Source organism: Paramisgurnus dabryanus, chromosome 24 (assembly GCF_030506205.2).
Source record: "Paramisgurnus dabryanus chromosome 24, PD_genome_1.1, whole genome shotgun sequence".
Classification (NCBI taxonomy): Eukaryota; Metazoa; Chordata; class Actinopteri; order Cypriniformes; family Cobitidae; genus Paramisgurnus; species Paramisgurnus dabryanus.
In genome coordinates, this window is record NC_133360.1 from 17220370 (window position 1) to 17246312 (window position 25943).

Below are 25943 nucleotides of genomic sequence, written 5' to 3' on the forward strand. Positions count from 1 at the left end.
TTAAAAACGCTGGCGGTGAAAGAGTTAAGTTAAACGTATATATACATAAATAATAATAAAAATAATAATTTGGACGCACAGGGCCGGCCCTGGAAAGAAACATGCATGCCTCACCTTTAAAAACAGGATGTGTCTCTCATATCAAGCGGTCATACGCACTGCCTTCACTCCCAGCATATGAAAACTCTGAAATATCAATAAAAAAAAAAACTAAACACATGCTGTACCACATTCTTTTCATAATTAGTTTAATAAACTTAATGTACAATATACATCTATTAGCTTTTTAACAATTTAACAAATCATAATCCTAAGTCATTGTAAAAGCAGAGTCCTCTAAATATATCATTTAAAACAGTTTGAAGCTTACCTGTTATAAAGGGAATGAAGCTTACAGTATAAAGTAAAATATTTACCTGTTATAAAAGAAATAAAGTACAATAAGAACACACAAAACTTTAATTTTCTAAATATTTTTAACAGTAAATGCTGATTATTTTTCTCTCTTACCTGTTTGTGTTGTTAGTCTGTAGGCGGTTCAGCAGGACTGATGATGATTCAGGGCTTTTACAGGTGAAAATAATCTAGATGCAGCTTGAAAATAACTGACTAAATTTAAAATCAAAAGGCGGGAATTAAAGAAACCTTTTGCGAAGACAAAGAACCATTTCAGAAAAAAAGGTTCTTCAGTGAGCTATGGTTCTATATAGAACCTTTACCATTGTTTCAGAACCTTTGACAAACCATTTTTCTTAAGAGTGTACTGTGGGATTTTTATGTTGTTTTGTTGGTCGGTATGTCATGTTGTAGTTGATGTGTGCCGTTGTGCTTTCTGTGCTGAGATATGTGAGTAAATGTCTGTGTGTAAAGTTGAGAGGCTGTGGTTTCGGTTGGGGGAGAGACCAGCAAACGCTGATAACAAAGCCCTGAAGAGAAAACACGCAGAACAGATGGTTTCAATAAACAAGTTGTTTGCTTTATAACTATGTTATATTTAGAGAAAGTGAAAATTAGTATGTTTAACTAATGAATGCATTTAACCAATTCATGAACAATGGAGTACTGTTGTGTTGTTGAATAATTATGTTTTACATATTTACTGCCTACATTTCATGCTGATTGCTAAAAGTGTTAAAGTTACAAAGATGTCCAAATAAGGACTGTGGAAATTGATTTTGTTCCATGTTATATTTCTTTAATTAATCATTTTATTCTATAAACATTGTGTGTTTTATATATGCACTGAGCTATTATGTAGAAATGAGGTGTTTATGTTTGAGAGTGGAGAGTTACCAGTTTTTGTGTGTGTGCTGCAAGGAGGAATTTAGGAATTTACGACTGGTATCGATCAAGATAAGAGAGAGGCCTGAGGGGGAAAGCAAACAGGCGACTATGTCATTAACTAATGCCTTAATGTTCACAGGATGAAATATGCAATGTATTTCTTACTTAATCAGTATTAATCATTGAATAATTGATGTAGTAAATATAAGATGTTGTCTTTGATAAATGTGTATTAACCAATGAAATGAAGGTTGCATACAGAATAACTTAATGGGGGCAGGGCAGCTCAACCTTGAAGAACAGAATCTCCTGTGTGTCTGTGTTTTCTTTGCTAACAGATGGTTTTTAATAATGATTAAAGTGTTTCCTTAGAAGTAGTATTGCAGTAAAAGATTTAATATGTGTTTATCTATCTAAAGAAGTTAATGTGTGCCTTATTCATATAACCAATTTTACAAATAATGAAATGATGTCATGATATTGAAATATGTTTTACATAATAATCACTTTCATCTTACAGCTTATGTTTTTTATAAATGAATGTTTTATTAATGATTTGTTTTTAAGAAAGCATTATAACATGCTATTCAAAGTGGAGGAGTACTGGAGAGGAACTGCAGGGCTCCCAGGGATGAGAGGAGAACAGTTTGTTTTTCTTTGTCTATGTGTGTCCATCTTTGCCTACAGGCAAAAATTGGGTGTGGTGATGGAGTCAGATGGACGAGGGGAACGGCCTTTGTGGGTGGAGATTTTCTGAAGAAAGATCGACGTCACATATCTTATAAATATGCATGTTACTTCCTGAGCTGTTTGTTCGCTACTTGAGAGGACCCAGCGCTGTTAAACTTTTTCAATCTGATCAATAAATATTTGAACTTAGATATTCGTATCTTGTGCCTTTCCTCTAAATTATGAACATGCAAATGGACGCCATAAAGTCCAACAATTGGTGACCACCGACGTTTTGTGGAGGGAAAGGAGAGAGTGAGAGGAAGGAGGGTTTCACATTGAAGAAACCAGAGTAAGGGAGGGCTCCATTTCAACACAAAGAGCGCTCTAATAGACAAGGTAAGCAGAAACCTGTTGTATCGAATTCTGCTATTTGGATATATCAAATTAATTGTGTTGATAAGGAGCTCCGAACTGAAATTGATTATTTAAACAATAAGAATTGATCAGAGTGAAAAACTTTTTGAAATTTTTGAATTTTTTTTTTTTTTTGTTAAATATAAGGTTGAGGATTCCTTTAACGCATTAGGCGTTATAGAATACCGACTCGGTTGTAGCCGTAAGGAGTGAGAGGCTCTTGGATGAAAGGTCCATAAATACTGTTAATGGCGGTGTAAGTTAACAGAATTAAATATAAGGTTGAGGATTCCTTTAATACATTAGGTGTTATAAAATACCGACTCGGTTGTAGCCGTAGGGGGTGTACAGCAGCCCGTGAGGTGTAAGGCCTACGAATACTGGAAAAGAAAATTGACGTCTTACTGTTATTGTTGTGGTTTTGTCTGAGAAATTGTATTGTAATAGTATTTGTACCGTGTATTGTACGTTGATATATATTATGGCTGAATTTCAGAAAGAGTGTGATGAATATGTGTGTTCACCGGTGTATGTGCCATGGCAAAAAATATTTCAATTCATGATGGCCCAAACTGATCCTAAAGATGTTAAGAAAAGACAGAAAGAGGTTGCATTAGTTAGGGGAAGTTGACAGTGGTGCAGCTGCAAAGCCAAAGGAAGTTAAACAAGGAAACAGTCAGCCAGACTCAAGTATGACACCTACGGCTCCTCCTGCAGCTCCACCCCCAGTGAAATTGATCTACCCCTCCTTGCACACACCTAATCCTTATGAGAAAGCCAAAGCCCAAATGAAACAGCCTGTTTTTCAAATCAATAGTGGTGAATTAAATGTAGATGCAGATTTTATTTGTGTGAAAATGTAGTGTGTCTGTGATATAATGTCTGTTAAAACCATAAATGGGATTAAGCAAAACCTAGCAGAACGACAGAAGCGAAGCTTTGAAAGAAAAAACAACAGATTAGAGAAAAAGAGTAGAGACCAAGTTATTAAATGTGGAAATAAAGATGAACAATTGAAAAAGGACAGAAAATTGTTAAAAGGTGAATGATACAGATAAATTATACAAAAAAAGATTTAACAAAATGAAGAGGAGTCTTCATCTGATGGTGGAAGGTGGTCACAAGATAAATTTTATTTTAAATTGAAAGGCAATATTTTGCAATGGGTTAAGTTAAACCTTGAAAGGCTGAAAGCTCTCATCCTTTGACATTCAAGAAAGTGAATAAAAGCTGGCAAGAAACAGACAATGAAAAACTGTGTGTGACATCAAAGTGTTGGAGTTGCAAAGAGAGGAGTAACTCATAAACTGGACTGAGAGCACATTCTATTTGAATGGGACTATACTTGAACTCAAGCAGTGAAGGGGGCACTGCATATGGTCAGAGACATTTACAAGGATGAAACACCAAAAAGACTGAGTGGAATCCAGAAAGAGACTCACAAAGACAATATTGTTCTTGGAGGCAAGAGAAACTGGACAATATTTCACTGGACACTGAACTTTTTCATCTTCATACGGGCCTTTGAGTGAAAAAGGGGAAAGAGTAAACAGCCGTTCAATGTTTATTAAAGACCTTGTTACTATAGGGACACAGACAATCTTTATGAGAAAATCAGCTAGACACATTTAAAGGCTGATCAAGAACTTTGTTGTTAGGTGTGACTACCTGTTCTGAAATCAAATCAGACTCCTATTAATCTGACAGGAAGAAATGCATAATTGAATTTGGTATCTACAGAGGAAGTCAGAATTCCACTGATGGTACTGAGCAAAAAAGCAAATATAGATGGCATAGAACAGCTATGGCAGAAAGGAAATTAAAATGGATAAAAGAAATAAATTGAAAAAGAAAAAAGAACACCATAGAACACTATAAAAGGTAAACAAGAAAAGCTGTGAGTATAGAAAATAACTGATTATTGTGACCAACTTTGTATTTAAGGAAATCGCCAGCCCAGACATCATATATGTGCATGAAGGTGTTCACATGGCAGATCTAATCACTGAGGGTGAGCCGCAGGATTGTATACCATTGACTGATATACAAATTATTCTTATTGTAATTAATTATAGTTGTTATACCATTGACTGAAAAAGCAAATAAATTGAGAGATGGTTTGTTCGCGGTACCACTGACAACTACCCCACCGTTAATCACACTGTTTACAGATGGTTGTTGTTTCAGAGCAGCAGATGACACATTGAAGGCAGGCTTTGCTGTGGTTGAACAAGTTGAGGGTGATTTTGTAACACGACTGAGTGGTAGATTGAAAGGTAAACGGTCAGCACAGAGAGCTGAAATGACAGCTGTTATCAAAGCCTTGCACTACACTGGTGAAGAGAGGGTGATTGTTTATAGTGAATCTGCATATGTGATTGGTGCAGTATATATGGAACTGCCATATGGCAGATAGGTGGGTTTGAAACCAGGAAAGGCCGGCCTATAGTAAATGCTAGCAAAGCCTGACACATACTACAGGCTGTGAAGGTACCTAATGACGTGGCTGTTGTCAACTGCCTAATAAACCACTTATATCCCCAACCATGGTTTCCCAAGACAAAGTTAGATCTGACAAAATTGACAAACACGCACTGGAATTGACATATAGTTTCGGGGCTGCTTATCACCCCAATGTTAGAGCAAAGATGAAATAATGAACCTGACTTTGACATTAAAACTTGACTTGACAAACTATGTGCACAGACAAAAATAACACGGCTTGACGCATTACCAATTGAATTAATGTCTATTCGATATTCTGTTAACAGGATTTCTGGTTTCACAACCTTTGAATTGCTTACAGGTCGTCAGTTTCCAGGCCCACGGAACGCCTTGGTGCAGGATCCAATCCTGCCACTAACTAATGCTGTTTATTTCTAGAAACTAACTGCTATGATTGAACATTTTTCCTGCCAGGCTACCAAACAACGAAATTGTGAGAACGACCCAGATGTTAAAAATGATGATTGGGTTTCTAACAGACACAGGTGTGGACCTGAGGACTCAGGTCCAAGAGAGGGAGAGTGTTGAAAGTGAAAGTGAATCAGCTGGAATACAGAGAGAACAAACAGGAAGGGAAACATCAGTGGTAACACATCAGTGGTAACACTCACACAACACCAACAACAAAGTCAACAAACACTCTGTAAAATTGTGCATAAAAAAGGTGACATTTTTTCCAGCCCAGTAACAGAACCCCTAGCACACTATGTGAGCACAGATTGTGCCTACGGAGCAGGTATAGCCGTACAATTCAAAGCGAAGTACGGTACACAAAAGGTTGTAAGACAGAACAAACACACAGGTGAATGTGCAGTTACCAACGAGGATGACGGCAGATTGATTTTTCATTTAATAATAAAACAAAATTGTACTGATTTACCAACATATGAGAATTTTACCCACAGCCTCAGACGTATGAGAGAGTGGTGTGAGAAAGAAAACATAACAAGTGTATCCACTCCCCGGCTGGGGTGTGGCTTAGATAAATTGGATTTCCACAAAGTGCTGGAAATCCTGACAGAAGGGTTTAGAGACCTGAATATCACAATTACCATATATTCATTATAACCTACATACCATATTGACCTTTGAATTTTGATCTTTGAATTTCTTAAGTTTCTTATACAATTCTACAGTATTAATTTCATATTTAATTTTTCTTTTCCTTTCTGAATTTACGATTGTTATTTGAGTATTAGCCAATAGGCATAAGTGTATTTTTTCCACAGAGATGAAGCTATATGGAAATTGGAAGGTTCTGTGGCCCTAGGAGGTATAACTGCAATTATAGTCACCATAATATTTGGCATAAACAATGGAGATCACTGTGTAATAGACTGATAGTGTCTGCAATAGAGAAAAGAGAATAGTCCACCCCCATATAGCATGCCCCTATTAGGCCTACAGAACCTGGACGAGGAGGAAGAAGAAAATGTGTGACCTCTTTCAGAGGTCAAGAGAGGGAATTGTGGGATTTTTATGTTGTTTTGTTGGTCGGTATGTCATGTTGTAGTTGATGTGTGCCGTTGTGCTTTCTGTGCTGAGATATGTGAGTAAATGTCTGTGTGTAAAGTTGAGAGGCTGTGGTTTCGGTTGGGGGAGAGACCAGCAAACGCTGATAACAAAGCCCTGAAGAGAAAACACGCAGAACAGATGGTTTCAATAAACAAGTTGTTTGCTTTATAACTATGTTATATTTAGAGAAAGTGAAAATTAGTATGTTTAACTAATGAATGCATTTAACCAATTCATGAACAATGGAGTACTGTTGTGTTGTTGAATAATTATGTTTTACATATTTACTGCCTACATTTCATGCTGATTGCTAAAAGTGTTAAAGTTACAAAGATGTCCAAATAAGGACTGTGGAAATTGATTTTGTTCCATGTTATATTTCTTTAATTAATCATTTTATTCTATAAACATTGTGTGTTTTATATATGCACTGAGCTATTATGTAGAAATGAGGTGTTTATGTTTGAGAGTGGAGAGTTACCAGTTTTTGTGTGTGTGCTGCAAGGAGGAATTTAGGAATTTACGACTGGCATCGATCAAGATAAGAGAGAGGCCTGAGGGGGAAAGCAAACAGGCGACTATGTCATTAACTAATGCCTTAATGTTCACAGGATGAAATATGCAATGTATTTCTTACTTAATCAGTATTAATCATTGAATAATTGATGTAGTAAATATAAGATGTTGTCTTTGATAAATGTGTATTAACCAATGAAATGAAGGTTGCATACAGAATAACTTAATGGGGGCAGGGCAGCTCAACCTTGAAGAACAGAATCTCCTGTGTGTCTGTGTTTTCTTTGCTAACAGATGGTTTTTAATAATGATTAAAGTGTTTCCTTAGAAGTAGTATTGCAGTAAAAGATTTAATATGTGTTTATCTATCTAAAGAAGTTAATGTGTGCCTTATTCATATAACCAATTTTACAAATAATGAAATGATGTCATGATATTGAAATATGTTTTACATAATAATCACTTTCATCTTACAGCTTATGTTTTTTATAAATGAATGTTTTATTAATGATTTGTTTTTAAGAAAGCATTATAACATGCTATTCAAAGTGGAGGAGTACTGGAGAGGAACTGCAGGGCTCCCAGGGATGAGAGGAGAACAGTTTGTTTTTCTTTGTCTATGTGTGTCCATCTTTGCCTACAGGCAAAAATTGGGTGTGGTGATGGAGTCAGATGGACGAGGGGAACGGCCTTTGTGGGTGGAGATTTTCTGAAGAAAGATCGACGTCACATATCTTATAAATATGCATGTTACTTCCTGAGCTGTTTGTTCGCTACTTGAGAGGACCCAGCGCTGTTAAACTTTTTCAATCTGATCAATAAATATTTGAACTTAGATATTCGTATCTTGTGCCTTTCCTCTAAATTATGAACATGCAAATGGACGCCATAAAGTCCAACAGTACATGCAATAGGGCCTAGTTGCAAATCTGGATCTGATGGGTTGATACACAGTCAGAAATTCAGAGACATAAGTTGGGTTGATTTATAGTCAGTAATTCAGAGAAATAAGTTGAGGCTAAAGATTTGTAGACAAGTAACATCATTTTAAAATCCACCCTAAAGCGCATCAGCAACCAATCAATGTAGTGAGCATAGAATAGGAGCAGTGGGGAACCTTCAGGGCCTTCTACGCCTTCAGAGAAGGCCTAAAAAAATTAATAAAAAGATTTTTTATTATAATAATACAAATAAATAATAATCAATAAAAATATGTTTTTACATTTTTTAATTTCTATTTAATTCAATTTAATACAATACATGTAATATATTTTCTCTCATCTATGTTCAAACGTTAAGCTTACTGTCAGGTTCATGTCATGAAAACATCTAATCCATCAGAATCGTCCGTCTCTATTAAGGCCCGGTTAGCTGGCTCATTCATTGGTTAGGACTTCATGAATCCCAGGGAAGGCCAAGCTATGTGTTTTGGTGTGGAGAGTGACGGGCAAATTGACCAATCACGTTTTGATTTCAAGTGGGCGGGCAAAAACAAAACATTGTAAGCCTTCATGAAGTCCTAAATCATGCAACAAACTGGATGCGAGCTGCCGTAAAACACCAAAGACGAAGATCATAGACCGTTAATATTAATACAGTCTAATGGCCCGAATCTCTGCGGTGAGAGTGGTTGAGGTAAATGGCGGAAAACGTGATTGACGTTGTGGCTAGCTTGATAGGGCTGAGGTAAAAACGAAATTACTTATGCGCGTACTCGTGAAGAGCACAGCTGTGAGAAGTGCGTGCAGAGGAGCCTGTGCATATGACGTGAACACGAGAAAACTAATAGGTTTAATTATACTTTTACTTCCTGACAGTTTCACTTGTCACGTGAGGATAGTAATGACTGACAGACGACGCCGAATTACATACAATATAATTTCCTAACTAAATCTGAGAGAATGCGAAAACATTCAAATATTTTTTACCTCGCTATACCCGATGGGCAGGGCGGAGACACATTTTGGTAGCCCGACAAGAATTCGCAATAGCCCCGGGACCTGGGGGCTCGGGCTAGCGATTTTGCGAGCCCTGGATATATTATAACAATAGTTATAAGCCACAAGGAGGTGCACTGAGAACATATAAATTAAAGAACATAATTTAAGCTTGTTAAATGCAAATTTACAGAGCCCCTGTCATTACAGAGCAGCAGAATCTGTATTTGTGTTTATCAGTTAGATTAAAGTAATTTTAAACTTTAAAACTGCATTTAAAGGCAGACAATGCCCATTCTGTAATTTAACTTTGCGTGCTCAGAATTTTTACACGTTCACTGTATGATTTAACGAAAATACGAATAGCCTAGTATTATGGATGGAGAGGCATTTGCACTTCATTGCATATTTTGAAGGCCCAGCTGAAGTACCCACGGTTCGCCACTGAATAGGAGTTATATGCTCCGTCTTTTAAAAATAACATTTACATATGATATATGCTGTATATATGATACACAATGATTCTGAGATCTTATTTAACATTTATATTAAAAGTAAAGCATTTTAAAAGTATATATTATTTCATAAAATGTGTTTGTGTTTAGGCAGCATTTGTCCTCCACCACCTATGATTGAAAATGGAGACTTTAACGTTGAACGTACGAAAGATGAAGTTATCATATCGGTATCGTACTCTTGCCAGTCTAATTTTGTGCCGAACAAACAACAGAGTTATCACAGGTGTCTTAATGGGGTATGGGACACCCCTCCAAAATGTCTGAGTAAGTCATCTGTTTACAGATTATTCTGAATGTCATTTTGAAAGTTTACACTCCGTGTCTTTGTCTCTCTCATAGAGCCTTGCAAAATTACACCGGACATTTACAAGGAGCACAATTTAAAACTCATCCAAAATGACTACTTAAGGCACAGTGCTAGATTTGTCAAACTTCCTTGTAACTCTAAATGGAATGTTGGAGGTTTTTCTAGACAACTTTTTTCAATAGCATTTTGTACTGATGGGGAGTTAAGATTTGAAGTTACATGTAAGTACAGTATAATCTCCTCACAAGTTTAAACCAGTTAATAATTTATTCATCTGATCAAATTTAACTATTTTACTGTTTTAAACACTTGTTTTAACGTAATGAGTTTACTATTACCACAATAAATAGTTCCCTTTCGAGAGCGGTCACTCGACATTGCGTCCGCTGACCCTATGGGAAACTCCTCCCTCTTCCGGTTCTCTGAAGCTTTTATTGATCAACGCCAGTGTACTGGCCAATGCCGCCCATGACAGCCTTATAGGGGCGGTACTTCCGCTACTATATAGCCTGTTTAGGCAGCAAACTACTCAGATTCTTTCTCTTCATCGTGACTGAAGCGTCTCGCCGTAGATCGTCGCACTTGTGAGGGACGCAAGGATCGCGTCCCTTACACGCGTTCCGGTAGAATTTTACAAGGATTTAGAGCTTCGAAGAAGCGTGTATCTTATTGACTCCAGATATATCGAATAACTGCGTTCTCGGCAGCGAACCACCGCCGTGCCTTCCACGGTAACATTACGCCCACCCTATTAGCCTCATACCCCGGGGTATTCCGAGGTTACGGACGCGGGAAAGCCACAAGGCTTCCCTTCCCCACCAGTGCGGAATATGCCACAGTGTGCACAATACATTCACCGTTGCAAATACCCTCTCATATGTGTTTATCCTGTACTTATAGCGCGATTCGGCCACTCCCCTTACATGAACAGACCCCCACCCTGGCATCTGCCTTGTAATTTAACGCACTTCGGCCACTGCTAGCATGAACAGACCTCCTTCGGGACCGGTCGCGTGCGACCACAGCGCCCAGACGGCTCCTTTCATAAGACCTTCACCTATACTACTGCGACATGGCCATCTGTCACACTTGTATGGATGTAACGTTAAGGTTATTTCCTTGGCGTCTACTTTGTGTGATACAGTGCGCTCTAGCTGATTTTCACGTTTCGGCCACTAGCACAGCGGCTGGCCTAGCATAACTTAAGTGCTCGACTCAGGCTCTAGCGTGACATTCCCCGCCGTGGGCGCGGATACGCGCACATTTCGGCCACGTCACTACGCGAGCTGTCTTGCGTAGCGTCCAGGGTTCTTGCAGGTTTCAGCAAGTTAAATTTAAGACCTTTTTAAGACCTCTTAAGACCATTATGAGTTAAATTTAAGACCAACACGAAACATTACTAGAAGCATTCAAATGATCTCAGAAATTCTTAAAACGTTCTATTTTTATTGATTCAGTTATAGAAAAATATAAAATGAACGCAGTTTTAAAACAGATAATCAAAATACATGGAAATACATTTTGCTTAACTCTATTAGACCGCGAGTGTTGGCGCCGACAAATTTTACCCATAGCCCTTTAGGAAGAGACTTCTGACAATGGAAGCCCAAAAATGGCTCATAGTGAGCCATTGAAATACATTGAGTTAGAGGCAAAGAGCGGTGATTTTCTTAATTAATAGTCAAGAAATGCATTGATTTACAATATTTATACATCACACTAATATGTGTAAGTAGTATTTTTATAAAATTCTATCAACAATGTTTTTTGACAAATAAAATTCACTAATATTAGATCAGTTAGTATGGTCAGCTGCTGGTTTGTGGCTAGTTTTACACTGCCTCATACAACTTTAAAGCTTTAAAATGCATCGCACTCTGTAGTACGTAAGCTTATAGGGGAGGTTTCCCAGACAGGGATAAGAGCTTTCCAAACTTGAAAACAATTTGCACTGACATATCTTAAAATACATCAAAATGCACACAAATAATGGTTTTAGTAAGGCATGTTTCTTAAAACTAGTTATATGTCATAATTAAACTAAGGCCTAGTCCTGGTTTAAGCTAATCCCTGCCCGGGAAACCACCCCATAATGTTTAATGTACAACTGAAAAACATGTGACAGGTTTGACTGGTCGGCCATCAGTGAATGTCTGAACACACAACCCCTGTGGCACTACCGCAGAGTCTCAGGCACATATGGCTTGCTCGGCGCTATTATGGTTTGTCATGGGTTTGTAACATCTCCATATGATCGGTGGCGCACACACCTATGTTTGGCAGGAGGCTTGTTCCACAGCTGACAACATATACTGTAATAGGCACCCACATGTGTGATCGGAACCATTGCAAACATGTCAATATGGAGCTACAACATCCCGAACACACGGCAATGTTAGCCCATTATCTTACCCTGTGCAGCACTCAATTCCTCCCTTGGCTAACGCCGCGGTGATACTGAAGGGAGAGAGTTATGATCACCTGCTTTATAGGGTATTTGTATATACTATTACCCAGAGCGGCTGCCAATCTGATTCGACACAGACCACCCCAGCTGTGCAGCCCTGTTGCATAATAGGCGCAGCGCCCCTGTACTGAGTCTGGAGTTTACGAACGGGTAATATAGTTTGTGCCTGACGAGGGGTAGAACAGCTTGTGCAGCTGCTATCCTCTCATCCTAGATGACGACTCCTGTTGCGATAGGAGACTAGGTGCGCCGGTGGTGCTTATAGCGGGGTTTGTGTAGACCCACACACATTCACAGGGTGTAACGCTGTTCCCTCTTAGCTGAGCAAAATGCGCATACTGCTATCTTTTTGCCCGGTAGGGAATGTACCAACCAGCCACAGACACACTCCTTTGATTAGAGTGATTTCTGCATGCGAGCGGTGAGCATATGAGCACGGTCTGCAAGCCAGCCTTACCTTTATGTGCTTGGTTGGGGATTCGGACACAGGCTTCATGCGAGCCCGTCCCTCTCAGGAGCACTCTGGATATGAGTCTGGTCTGAGATATTCCACCCGAGACACTGCTGTGCTGGTGACGAACGCCTCTGTAGTTGACCGACTGGCTTACAAGTTCACAGCGCACCACCTACTGTACCAGACAGCAATTTGCGCCTGCTCTTCATTAAGCAGCTCTTGTCCTGGCTGCAGCAAATGCGACACAGACTTAAGAGCTGTTAAGGACTTTAGACTGTTTGAGATTGGTTTGGACATATGAATCGGTACATGATGGTGGAAAGTGTAAGCTTTGTCCTTATCCCAGTTGCGCTTTGTATGAAACACGTTGTGCTCGGCCAAGTGCCAGCGGTTACGTGTTGCCCCAATTTGGTTTTGCTGCTTTTACACGCAAAATCAGTAAGGACAGCGAGCCCTTTCTACAAAATGCCCTCTTAAAACAGCGCCTGTAACGGTGTGAAACAATGACTACGACCCGGTGCACTGTCACGTGTCAAATGTTCTACCTTTGCAGCAGTGAGCAGATGAAGGAGAAGTGGGCTGTCTACCCCAAGGGTTTTCATGCAGCTATTGCTCCATTTCATGCTAGTGCCTTGGGCGCGCAGTGGCCAAGCACAATTAATTCTCTTAAGTGAGGGAAGTGGCCAATCATTTGCCTATTTTAGTGCCGTCATGGGCTGTATATGCCCTTAAAGCAGACATATCATGCTTTTAAATCTGTCCTTTTTACATATAAATCATCTATTTGTGGTCTATATAAAGTGGAACTGCAATGTTTGGGTCTGAATTCCTCATTATTATAGCCCCACAGGCCCCCTTTTTACCCCTTTTCTGATGTGCATCTGAGAGCAACTCATTTTGGGGCTGTCTTTTTAAATGCACGTCATACCCTGCCCCCTCTCCAGGTTGCAGAGGTGACACTCGGTTAAACTCCACCCCGTTCGGCCATTTTTGTAGTTTTATTACAGAGATACGATTATCTAGCGGCACAGAAACTTTTTATTCACTCGTTATTCACAAAATGTCCGGAAACGGAGCGAGATGAAAATGAAGACAACGAACCTGCTGAACAACGTCTTGATATGGAGGTATCGCAATGGTGTGTTTCTGCCGTTTGTCAAACCGAAGGCTGCAGCCTCCGGAGGTCGCATTTCTAGAGTGCATACGTCATCAAGACGGTCTTATTTCAGAATATTAACTATTATAAAGTTGACAATTATTCTTAGTTTATCGTAAGTTGTTGTAATATGCTCATGACTTGCAAATATAATGCTCAGTTAACTTAAATAAACCAGGCTTGATGATCAAAAGCGATTGAGAAACAGCACTGCTAAACCATGACCACCGTGTACTTTACTTTTTTAAAAGTTATTTACAGCTTACCGAAGTGCTCTGCTCGTCGTCTCCAAAGATAGAATTAATTGACCCCTCAATCAGACGAAGTCTATCGGCAAATCCTTCTTTATACTGTTGGAGGTTGCTGAAGTAGTTATCCTTGAAGTGCTTCGGGCACACAAAAATGACTTTACCCACAGATGTAGGTACATTTCTTACTCTATCGTAACTTCTGCATCCTTGAGCTTGGACTACAATATCGCAGCGAGAAATAAAAAATGGCAGATTGCTTGAAGTGTTGGGCTGGGAGTCGATATCCTTATTTGGCAGTTCCGCTGCAAATACTGTGACGTAATTGTTCAAAAAACGTAATAGATAATAGAAAAATCAGAACAGGTTGGAAAATATGACCAAAACAGAATATAAAGATATCAACAAAGCACCTGAAGAGCCTGATTTCAACTTTTATGTACTTCTAAACACTACAAATATACAACAAAATGCATTTAAGAGCTAAGAAAGTGGTTTAGCATGATATGTCTACTTTAAGGGACTATTTGCCAATACCACCCTCAGCGCAGTTAGAGCATAGACGGTTGCATTCTTCCTTCCCATCTAGCTGATGTGAGCTGTGCCCGGTAGGGGTGTTATACATTTATCTAAGCACTCCGCTCTGACATCACTGTAGGTTCACACCAGCCGCGGAAGAGGCGGCAAAAACGCGTGAACCGCGTCCAGAACATTTTGAGTTTACTCGCTTAATCCGCGCGTGAAATTCTAGTCATTCGAGAAATTCACGCGGAAATCTGCGTCATGGGAGGGGCTTCTGCGACTCCGCGGAGACTACACCACTCCGCTCGCTTCCTGTAATCACGTCACTACTACAGCAAGCTCCTGATTGGTTAACGCGGCGCGGAATTCCGCCAAAGTTCAGATTTTTGAACTCGCGCGTTTCCCGCGGCAACGCTCAATTCGCGCGGAACGCGCGCGCCGCGGCTACCGCGTGTACCGCGCCGCAGGATGCCTAATCGCGTGTTTGCATTGACTTAACATGTAAATCATCCGCGCTTGCCGCCTCTTCCGCGGCTGGTGTGAATCCACAGTTACTGTTAGAGCAACTCTTTATGCTTCAGAGATGGGATGTGGCATTCATTAACGATTGCTGTGACCTGCCCAGCTCATTCTAAGAAATTTCCCTGCTCCACCTAAGCAGTCAGCTGCTGGGATCCAGCTCAGGGTTCCTACAGGTTTCTTCAAGTTAAATTCAAGTCTTTTTAAGACCTTTTTAAGACCATTTATATAAAAAATTAATACCCATTTCACGTCCCTACCAGCAAAGAAAAACTAAAATCCTTGAACTTGTGTTCATTTATTTTTCCGATGTGAAATGGGTAAAAGATGATAAGCCAAGCAGGTGTGAAAAAAAATTTCAGTAGGCCACAAGAAAGTTTGCCAAACAATGTTAAGTTGTTAAGGAATTTCTGAGATTTTATTTGATTTTTCCCGCTTCTCCTTTGCCTGTTGCTGTGTTGTGTTGCAGTCTATGGTTGTGGTGATCTTCATTTACTGAAGGCATCACGTGTTCGCAGTATTTTGTACTGTGACCCGGGACTGTGTTGCGTTCTCAATTATTGGATCCGCCACTCTTTATTTATACTACGTTATTAAACAAACAGAGATGCAAACACATGTATGTTCAAAAAAGAGAAAGGTAATCTAAGCCCTCGCACCCAGGCAAATATCCAGATACTTATGCTACATTGCCACCGACCCCTGCCATCCCTACCAACCTATGTATATAGAGTAAAATGAAATTCGAAAATCAAAAGATGCCGACATTAATTTGGAATATTCAACTTCATTTTTTATGTTAAACCAAAACTCTTATTGAACTATCTAGCACTTCTTCTTGCTTTACTCCTTCCTCTTCTTCCTGGCCACCTCCTGCAACGTAACCAGGGCCTTCCATCTGGCTGCATTAATTTATATTAATTTCACATTATATTTAATAAATCCAACCATAAATGAACAAAGCTGACAACGTTTGTCAAAGCATCACAAAACACTTTACTGTTTTTGCACTGACATATGAAGCAATACTTGTGTAAATGACCCATTTTTATCAAACTCTTTTGAATACAATAATATGTATAGTATATTAATGATAGAAAGTGCAGGTCTAATTATAAATGTAATTGGTGTGTTATGGTTTATGTAGTTTTCTTTCCTTTTTAGATAGAGCAGAAGCAGTAAAAGTGCCTCTTTTAATTCCTCTCTTGCGGATTCAAAGAGCTTTATCCACTTATTATTTTAGATTCAAAAGTCTACTTGCTGTCCCAGTGAGTTTTTATATTATGTGAGTGAGTTTTATTATTGACGAACCTGGCACAGAGTTCAGTCAGGTTCTTTTCAAGGATGTGGAATCATTGGCGTTTTAGTTTATATGTACATGAGTAAGTGTAACTGTATGTGTCTATGTGTGTATATCTGTTGTTTGTTGTTTTATGGACCAAGACAGAGTGTCCTTAATAAAAAAAAAAAAAATTATTATATAGAGTCAGCTTGAGCTTTGCTCGTGCAATGGGCTTGACATTCACAATTCTTTTTTGCTACCATCTCTGTGATCTTTGAGCAAACTTTTTATATATATATATATATATATAAACTTTTTAGATATTCATTAATAATAATATTATTAAACAAAGGGACGGAGAAAGAAACTGCAGCGCGTGGTCGTGACTTTCAAACCAAGCCAGTTGTTATCGCAATAGAAACGGAGGCACGCAGCTTGAAACTGCACGTGAACATTAGCGCTGACTGACTCTGATCACGGCCGTTTTCCAATCGCCTCGGGTTTTACACATAATGTTAATCGGACCCGGTCCTCCGTGAAACCCTCTATGCATACAACTCTGCTCAAGTTCAGAAACATGTGACGCTGAACTCGCTTCATGTCGCACCCAATTCATCGAGAAACAGCGAGCACGTGAACGTACAGCAGACTCCTCGGGAGAGACACGATGTGCTCGCAACCAAAATGCCATTAATAATAAAAAGCCGCAGGCGCCGAAAAGCGATGTGTTTGCATCCCTGATTTAATCAAAATGTGGTTGACAAAGAAACTTTTAAGGAAAAATATGGAGAAGTTACATACAGCACAATTTTTAAGACCCAGACATCAAAATTTAAGACTTTTTTAAGTCTTTTTAAGGTATTATTTCCAAATTCATAAATTCAATGCTTTTAAGGCTTTTTAAGACCCCGCGGGAACCCTGCAGCTGGGTTCACTGGATCATTAGGTGCTAATGAGGGCAGCACATTACTGCCACACTGGCATAGCGATGTTATTCTAATTCGGCAGTCGCACTATCCGACGCCTATTCATAGTTTGTACTGGATTGCCAGTACAGTATTACTGCTGATGTAATAATATGGAGCCGCGTTTTCGCTTTTTCCCTGTACTTTCACACTAGCTATCTTAGCCATCGTGCATCATATGTTGCCGCCTAAAGAGGCTATGTAGTAGCGGAAGTCCCGCCCCTATAAGGCTGTCATGGGCGGCATTGGCCAGTACACTGGAGTTGTTCAATAAAAGCTTCAGAGAAACGGAAGAGGGAGGAGTTTCCCATAGCGTCAGCGGACGCAATGTCTCGTTCCCGTCTCTCAGGGAACAGAGGTTACGATAGTAACCAAGACGTTTTCATTCTTTTATTTAGGTAAGGAACAAGAATTGACTAAATAAACCCAAGAGGAAACACTAAGGTAATGCATCTATGAAAGTTCACAATGAATTTTAGCAAATTTTATAATGTTTCATTTAATGTAATGAAAGGGCCGCTTTGATCAGATTTTATTTGAAATAAAAACTAAAAGCGCAATGAAATGATCTCTTAAAGTTAGCAATGTTATAATATACTTTATACTAGCTGCATTCCATAACTTTTTCAACTTTGGTTTAAAACTAAAAAATCAGTTATTGAGGAAGTATATAATAACAGCTGTGTTCAGAACTGTCTCCCTTCACAACAGTGAGCTTATAATAATAATTAACAGAAATGTTGAGATGTTAGGTACGATTAGTTTCACATTATTTGACTTTGACTATGTACTTTACGTAGGGTAAAGTAACCTGCAATATGATGTTTCAAACAGAGATGACGATATAGAGGCAAAAGTTACGGACCGCAAATTAATTTAAAGTTAAATATTTTACTCAGTGTCACTATTTATCTCTATTATGATATATTTATGATGTAAGATTATCTCCTGTGTTAAAACCTAAAGATCTTTGATGTATTCAGAGCATGAAGATGGATAGACGCACAAACACGTCTGTGACCACTGTTGCTTCAGTCTACAAGCTTATGAGACAGTAAAATTAATTGATATCATACTTTTGAAATTCATGCTTATATTTCATCATTTCAGAATAAAGCTTTAAATTCAAACAATTACAATGATTTTGCTTTTTATCATTCAACTGCTTTCTCATATTTTATTTACACCATGAAAGCTTTAAACGAACTGTTTTCAGAGCTATAAGAATCATTTTTATAACTGCATTATGATTATTTTAACTATGACACACATTATATATTAACTCTTTTACCGCCATTAGGAGAAAACGCTTCCCCGCCAATGACGAGATTTTCCGTCTTTCCGCAATACCGCTATTATCCACCAGTTGCCCTTCCGCAACTTTTTAAACCCGGAAGTATTGCCCTACGGCAAGCGGCTGCATGTCCGTGTCTGTTTTAAAGATCGCTCTGAATGGGATCTCTATGAAAAGTCCGTCACAAAAATGGAATTATCTCTGCTTTTTGCTCAAAATGTGGTGTTTTTGCAGAAACCTACCCATATTCAAAAGCCGATTACAAAAGAACCACTGAAGGTAGGATGAAACGTTTTTTTTTTTTTTAAAGCAGAGGGTCTGTACTTTCATTTGGTATATTGTATGTTTATATATTTAAAGAAGAACATTTCCTGGAAGGCATAAACTTTGGTGAAAATCATGAAAAACGCTGGCTGGCAACTTTTTTTAAAAATCGCTGGTGGTGAAAGAGTTAAATATTAAAGAGGTACAAAGATATTTTATCTGTTCTGAATGCGACAGCAGTAAAGCAAAAAGCAACATGTTTTGAGAAATTACAGCAAAATAATAGATACAAAGGGATTCACAGATAACACACCAACACAGAGGAAGTTGGGGTGAGAAATTTAACGGTTTGATACTTACTATTGTCTGAAATAAGTCATGGGACATTCAGAGGATGGACAATGACATTAGACAGGACTATTGGACAAAATGTAAGTGCAGTAAATACATGTTTTGGTCTGTATTCCTGGAAGACAGTGAACTGGGCTAAAAGTATATTTTGGGAATGTTTAGCAGTACAATATACTTAAAGCTAAAAACACAGACTTTAGTTTACATAGTCTAACCCCATGTTGTCCAATGTGATGAAATGTTCCCCACGTGATTTGACTCCTATTTACATTTTCTCCCACTCATTTTCCTTTTATCTGAAAGTCAGTGGTATGTCATCAGATATTTGCAGACAAAAAGTTTCTTTCAGACAGAGTTTATTGCTGATCACAGGACGACTCCCAGTGCTGCAAAATGGAAGTTTATCCAATAATCTACTGTCTGTTTCTAGGTTTAAATACATTTGGATCTTCAAATGCAGAAGGTAATAAAATGTTTAGTTAAATGAGACAAAAACTGTTGTAAAAAATTAGCCTTTTAAAACTCTACCAGGCTACAGCTCAGTTAATCAAAGGGTTGATATTATGTTGTGATTATTATTTAATTTATAAAGGCTCATATAATACACAAGACAATTACTCATACTACAGTTTGTATAGTTTATTTACACACACACACACACAAACATAAATTGGTTGGTTAAATTAATTTGTGTAATTTTCAACTAAACATTTTTTTACCATATGAAAAAACATAGACAAAACTAAACAAACATATATAAATAGAGCAAGTAAGAAACCTGGTAAGTTGTTGTACTGTAGAAGTAAAAAGGTTCCTTGAGGTTCTATATAGAACCATGGGGTTCTATACTTGGCCAATAGAACCTTTTACCAAAAAAAGGGTTCCATATAGAGCCCTTGGAGGGCAAAGAACCATTTTTATTAAAATGGTTCTATAATTCACGTTTGTGACTGAAGTGTAAACTTAAGATTACACAATAATTACAGACCTCATTTACAAACCTACACAACTCATTCACAAACCTTTTTGTGTCAATAGGCTGTGGTCAAATAAAGAGAGAGTCAACAAATAGGCTATTCATATTTATTGTATGATTTATTTCCTGTGAGCTTTTTTATGCAAGTTTGTACATTAGCATGAAACTTACAGTGCAGTTTGCGTTTTTGGTGAATAACCAGAACCCTGAGGTAAGTAAACTTTCTACATTTTTTAAACGATATTACTGAAATATTTAGTATAATTAGTTCATATTTATTTTGTTAAAGGTCTTGTGCTTAAATAGTGATACTAGAAGCTACATTTATAACATTTACCTCAGTTAAAAAATACTGCTGGTAACGTTAAAGCACTGACGGGCTTCCTCAACCGTCAGTTATAAAAGCTCTGTTAAATTCATTTTGTTCCGGGTTTTAATGAATTACGTTACATTCCTGCTTTATTTCTTTGTCATTTTAAATTTAATTTCCAATCACAATAAGACAGCTGTGTTGTAAGGAGACGAAAATTGAGACAAGAGTGTAATTTCAATGAAGCGCGTGGTCAAGGGAACCGGGTGGAAGACGGTGGAAGGGAAATGATATGTAAATGTTTGTCGCAGTTTTACACATATTCCGTGAGTATTTTTCGCTTGTTCACGAGTGTTTTATCAGGGTTAGAGCTAAACTCTGAAGGAAAGTAGAACCTGCTGACCAGTGGCCACAGTTGAGAACTTTACGCCGGTCTGTATTATAAATGCACGATTGCAGTGCAGCGTTCGTATGATATGAAGACAAGTCTAGATATGCATGTTTTCTGTGATGCACACAATGAATTAATGTGAACAAATCGCTCCAAACATAATATGTCAGATTACAAGTTGCCCATAGACGGCTGCACGGTGGTGCCATCTTCCACGGTTAAGAATTTAGGCGTAATGTTTGACAGCAATCTATCTTTCGATAGTCATATCTCCAACGTCTGCCGCACAGCATTCTTCCATCTTAGAAATATCTCAAAAATACGCCATATGCTGTCTGCATCAGATGCAGAAAAGCTTATCCATGCTTTTATGACCTCTAGAATAGACTATTGTAACTCGTTACTCGGGGGATGCCATGCAAATCAGGTAAACAGGCTACATCTGGTTCAAAACGCCGCCGCAAGAGTGCTTACTCGATCTAAAAAGTATGACCACATTAGTCCAATTCTGGCATCTTTACACTGGCTACCAGTTAACTATCGCATACAATTTAAAATATTACTAATCACCTACAAAGCCTTAAATGGCCTAGCGCCCTCGTGTATTAAAGAACTACTATCAGAATACAACCCACCACGTAAACTGCGATCACAAAATTCGGGTTACTTAATTATCCCTAGAATATCAAAAGTGTCTAAAGGTGGTAGATCCTTTTCCTACTTAGCCCCTAAGCTTTGGAATGATTTACCAAATAATGTTCGAGTATCAGACACAGTCGAACAATTTAAATCTAAACTTAAGACATTCTTCTTTAACAAAGCATTCACATAGAATGTCCAGTAAATGTACTTTTCCCGCAGTAGTTATTTTGTCTAGAACAAAGCACTCACATACCTCATATGGGTAATTTACTCTTGCCGCAACAGTTAGCCTGTCTGGAACCGAGCTGAATTAAACCACTATAATGTATGACACTTGCATTACATGCGAACGGCCCCTACGCTAATAGAATTCTGTTTTTGTCTCCCTGTCTCGTCCTCGACCCTGAGGACAATGAGACAAACAGACCCAGTTCCTGTTGCTGTGAAGGTCATCGCACCACTGATCTACTGGCTGTCCTTCAACGTGACGCCCAACCGATGCGCGACCAACGGCCGAACCAGTTTAATCCGCTTACACGCTTCCTATCCCTACCGTGTCTATATATTATAAATATAAATATTAATTTCTCCCTAGGGTTTTTTGTCCTTCTAGGAGTTTTTCCCACCGGGTTTTCTCCTAGGGGGTTTTTTAGTCCCAGGGAGAGTCAGCCAACTTTGGCTTAACTTAGCACTTTACTGTATACGTTACATTATTAATATGCTCGCTTACACGGTTTTTTATCCTTAGCCGCTATATTCTACTTCTTATACTATGTATTGATTTTCAATGTTCTCCTCTACATCTACTCATGTAAAGCTGCTTTGCAACAATTAACAATTAAAGCGCTATATAAATAAAATTGAATTGAATTGAATTGATGGTAGCTGTTAAGACACTTACATTTAACATTCATATGTTTTAAAAACCAAACGTGTTCAGGTTTTTATGCGTATTTGGTTTGTGAAGTGTAATTTATGCTTTTCCTTCCCCTCACAGATAACCATGGTTAATAAATGGTCAGTAGATGACACGTCACTGGCTTTAAAATATAAACCCCATTGATGCAAAAAGGTAAGGTGCTTAAAGGGACCTCGTAAACCTGACTTCTGTCACTAATGTTCATCAAAGAGCCAAATAAAAGAAATCTGTGTTTTGTAGCTTTAATGATAATTCTTATGTATTTCATTTAGAATTTAGCATTAAAGACTGTAAAGTGTTTGATGACTTAATTTAAATTCTGTATATTTCACACTATTTTTTTATTGAACATTGTGTTTTGAAAAATACATCACTAGTCAATTGCAACCTCAAGTTAATGTAGACTTAAAGGAACTTGTTTGTCTGAAAGTGGATATATAAAGATTTTGTGTTTTAAGATGCTGCATGGAATGACAATGAGGTTTGGAACAGACTTGGTGAAGAACATGGAAACATCTCTAAATAAAATGGCACCAAACATCATCAGGAGTGCAAAAGAAAAAACATCTCTACGCCAATCTCATTGGAACAGCAGCGGAAAGCACAGAAGGTAACTACTAGTGGTGGGCGATACTGCAAAATTTGGTATCGATCCGATACCAAATACATATAGGGTCAGTATTGCCGATTCCGATACCAATCCGATACTTTTTACTTAAAAAAATACGGCAGTATGTCATTATTTCTGAGGTGAATGAATGATCAATTCTTTAGGCTTTTTTATTAAAGTAATGAAGTCCACAAAATTATTAGTTATAAGGAACTGTAGAATTAATTTGTTACAACCTTTTTAAAAAAAATAAAGAATAACAAAAATCTCTCCCTTTTTTCTGGTTTTAAAAGCAAATGAAATAAAGTGCACACAATTATTACTTTTTAGACGTATCAAGTTACAGTATTATTATTTAGAGCCGTAAAATAGCTCCACACAACGCTTCTCTTCCTCTCGGCCATCCTGATCTCTCACTCAGTTCGCTGCTCCACGGCGCGTTGTGTCAGTGAGTCACGTGACGACACAACAACGAATCACAGCAGAGCAGCAGGAGGGGAAGGAGTTGCAAAGTGGGCCAGGATGTAAAAGCAGCGTTTGCTCAGGATTGTAGAGGTAGAAGACACGAGCAAAGTATAATGAACGTAGAGGAGAGATATTTAAATTGAAGTATCGATTCAATTACAATTGTATCGATCTGATACCAATACCAGTGTTGGCATCGATACTATCGATATTTAGATCAATCCGCCCACCCCTAGTAACTACATCATATGCTTGTTCTTTGCCCAGTGTAAAGTAGCCTTATTTGCATTGTCAATGTAAAGGTTCTAGCACCTATAAATTGAATAAGTGAAAATATGAAAATAATGTTAGTATAAACTTTTTCCTTGCCATTGAAGAGTTAACTTGTTAATTAAGAGACGCGGGCTGAGAAAGAGTTAAAGTTTACCCACAAATGAAAATTGTCGTCACTTTCTTCAGCAGAACACATTGACCTGCATTGGTTTTGTGTCCATTAAATTGCTACCAGCGTTGTTCGGTTACAGACATTCTTCAAAATCTTTTTTGTGTTTGTGTTCTGCTAAAGAAAGAAAGCCGTGAACGTTTGAAATAACGAGTGAGTGTATGAGTTTTCTTTTTTGAGTAAAATGTCCCTGTAATTGATTTCTGTACCTAATGTACAATCATTTTTGTCTTTGTAGGTCTGGAGAGGAATGCTGCACTTATGTTATTGCAAGCATTATTTCAAGAAATCCCCAGCTTCCTTTACTGTGTAAATAGTGTAAGTATAGTCTTCTGTAATTTCATTAGCATTTGAGGCACTTCATTTAAAGTAACATTCAATGCAAATATAAAAATATTACTCTGTTTACCCTTAAATAGCATACAGCTCCACATCAATTATTATGAGTCTTGTTGGTTCTTGAGTGTCACTTGCCTAGTTGTCATACTTTATTTGTGTTATTATGGGGTAATTTTAAGTGTATTTGATGGCTTCTGTTAATTGGTAAAAAGCACTTAAAAAGGTGAAATGTTTGTTTTACAGGAACCCAAAGCTCCCACACCAACCATAGTGTTCAACGGCTCTCCTGGTCCTCTCAAAGCTGAAAGTATCAACTTTATAATGGACAATGTGAACATAATATGTGGAAGACACTGACATCACAGGCTGTGGAATGACTGTTTGCGTTTTTTTTTTTCTCTTCAATGTTCAATACACTTTTGCCATTAAGCACACAGTGACTTTAATTTATAAAATATAGCCTATGCTTAAATTTAAATACCTGTACAAAACAAATGTACAATCAACTTGTGTAAATTGTCATTCTATTTAATAGATTGTTCATGAATTGTCTTTAAATGCATTGTGATTTCTTTTCATCATTTCAGACACATGTAAAAGTTACTAAAAATTAGTACTGCATATGCTGTACAGTATCTTTGTTTATAAAAACAGAAAATGCGTAAGGGAAATAACTTGAACAACATTTTTGAATGTATAGTGTAATTAAGAGTTTAGCTGTTTAATACAGAGATGCAATTTTAATATATATATATAAATATACGTATGTATGTTTATATATAATATATAAACGTATGTATGTTTATTAAAAAGTGAAAATGCTTAATGGAAATTATTAAATAACTAAATGGTTGAATGTAATGGGACATTTTAAATTTAAACTAAAGTTTTGCTGTCTAATACAGAATAAAGAGATGTGATTTTAAGTAACTTTTATAGATTTATATTTCTGTTTAATACAATTAATAAATAGTAAACTTTTATAATTTTCTGGATCGGTTATAATTTCTTATCAATAATAAATTACTCATAATAATAAAGAACCTTTAATGGTTCTAAATAGAACCATCTAACTTTTATTCAAAGAATCATTTGGGGTTCTTTTTAATGAACCCATTAAAGTGGTTCTATATTGAACCATTTGGGGGTTCCATATATGAAGCGGGTGATAGAACCATTTCTGGTTCCATATAGAACCATTTTTTTAAGAGTGTAGCATCACGTGAATTCTCTTCTTGAGTTGAACTTTTCAACTTGCTCTGAAGACATGTTTGAGGCAAAAAGCGTGCGTTTGCTGCAATAACAAAGCCCAATTTGCATCATTCGCATTGCCCCACGCAATAATTTATAATTAATAAATAATTAATCCACACCACAGTTTTAAAAGACAGTGGCGCTGCCACTCTTTGGTATCTTCTCTGCTCACCAAGTTGTGTGTGCGTACGAATGAAATCTGACATCAGCATTGCAAGCAGAGTTAAATGCTAGCAGCTAGTGCTTAGTGATTTAATTTCAACTTGCTGGAAGGCGTTTATATATCACAGCGCGCAGATCATGCGGGCACGCACACAGTAACCAAAGTTCAGTGAATATAAAACTGACAAATTTGGATGGATAACCAAACAACTGCAATTCACATTCAGTTCAATATTATATTAC

The 25943-nt window shown here is 37.8% G+C and overlaps 1 protein-coding gene and 1 long non-coding RNA gene across 4 annotated transcripts in view; both read left to right on the plus strand.

Moving 5' to 3' along the window:
- Positions 1–18414, plus strand: part of LOC135729588 (complement factor H-related protein 1-like) — a 30431-nt gene extending 12017 nt beyond the window's left edge. For all 3 annotated transcript variants that reach the window (XM_065247369.2, XM_065247359.2, XM_065247349.2), the window contains 4 exons: positions 9449–9625; positions 9701–9889; positions 17680–17725; positions 18248–18414. In XM_065247369.2, coding sequence (XP_065103441.1) covers positions 9449–9625; positions 9701–9889; positions 17680–17705 — 392 coding nt within the window. In that variant the 3' untranslated portion in view covers positions 17706–17725; positions 18248–18414. The remainder of the gene's footprint in view (positions 1–9448; positions 9626–9700; positions 9890–17679; positions 17726–18247) is intronic.
- Positions 18415–20369: 1955 nt separating this feature from the next.
- LOC141281621 (uncharacterized) lies at positions 20370–25190 on the plus strand. Its single transcript, XR_012335983.1, has 4 exons — positions 20370–22581; positions 22887–23038; positions 24184–24263; positions 24528–25190. It is a non-coding gene; the product is annotated as an uncharacterized lncRNA (long non-coding RNA).
- The last annotated feature ends 753 nt before the right edge of the window (positions 25191–25943 follow it).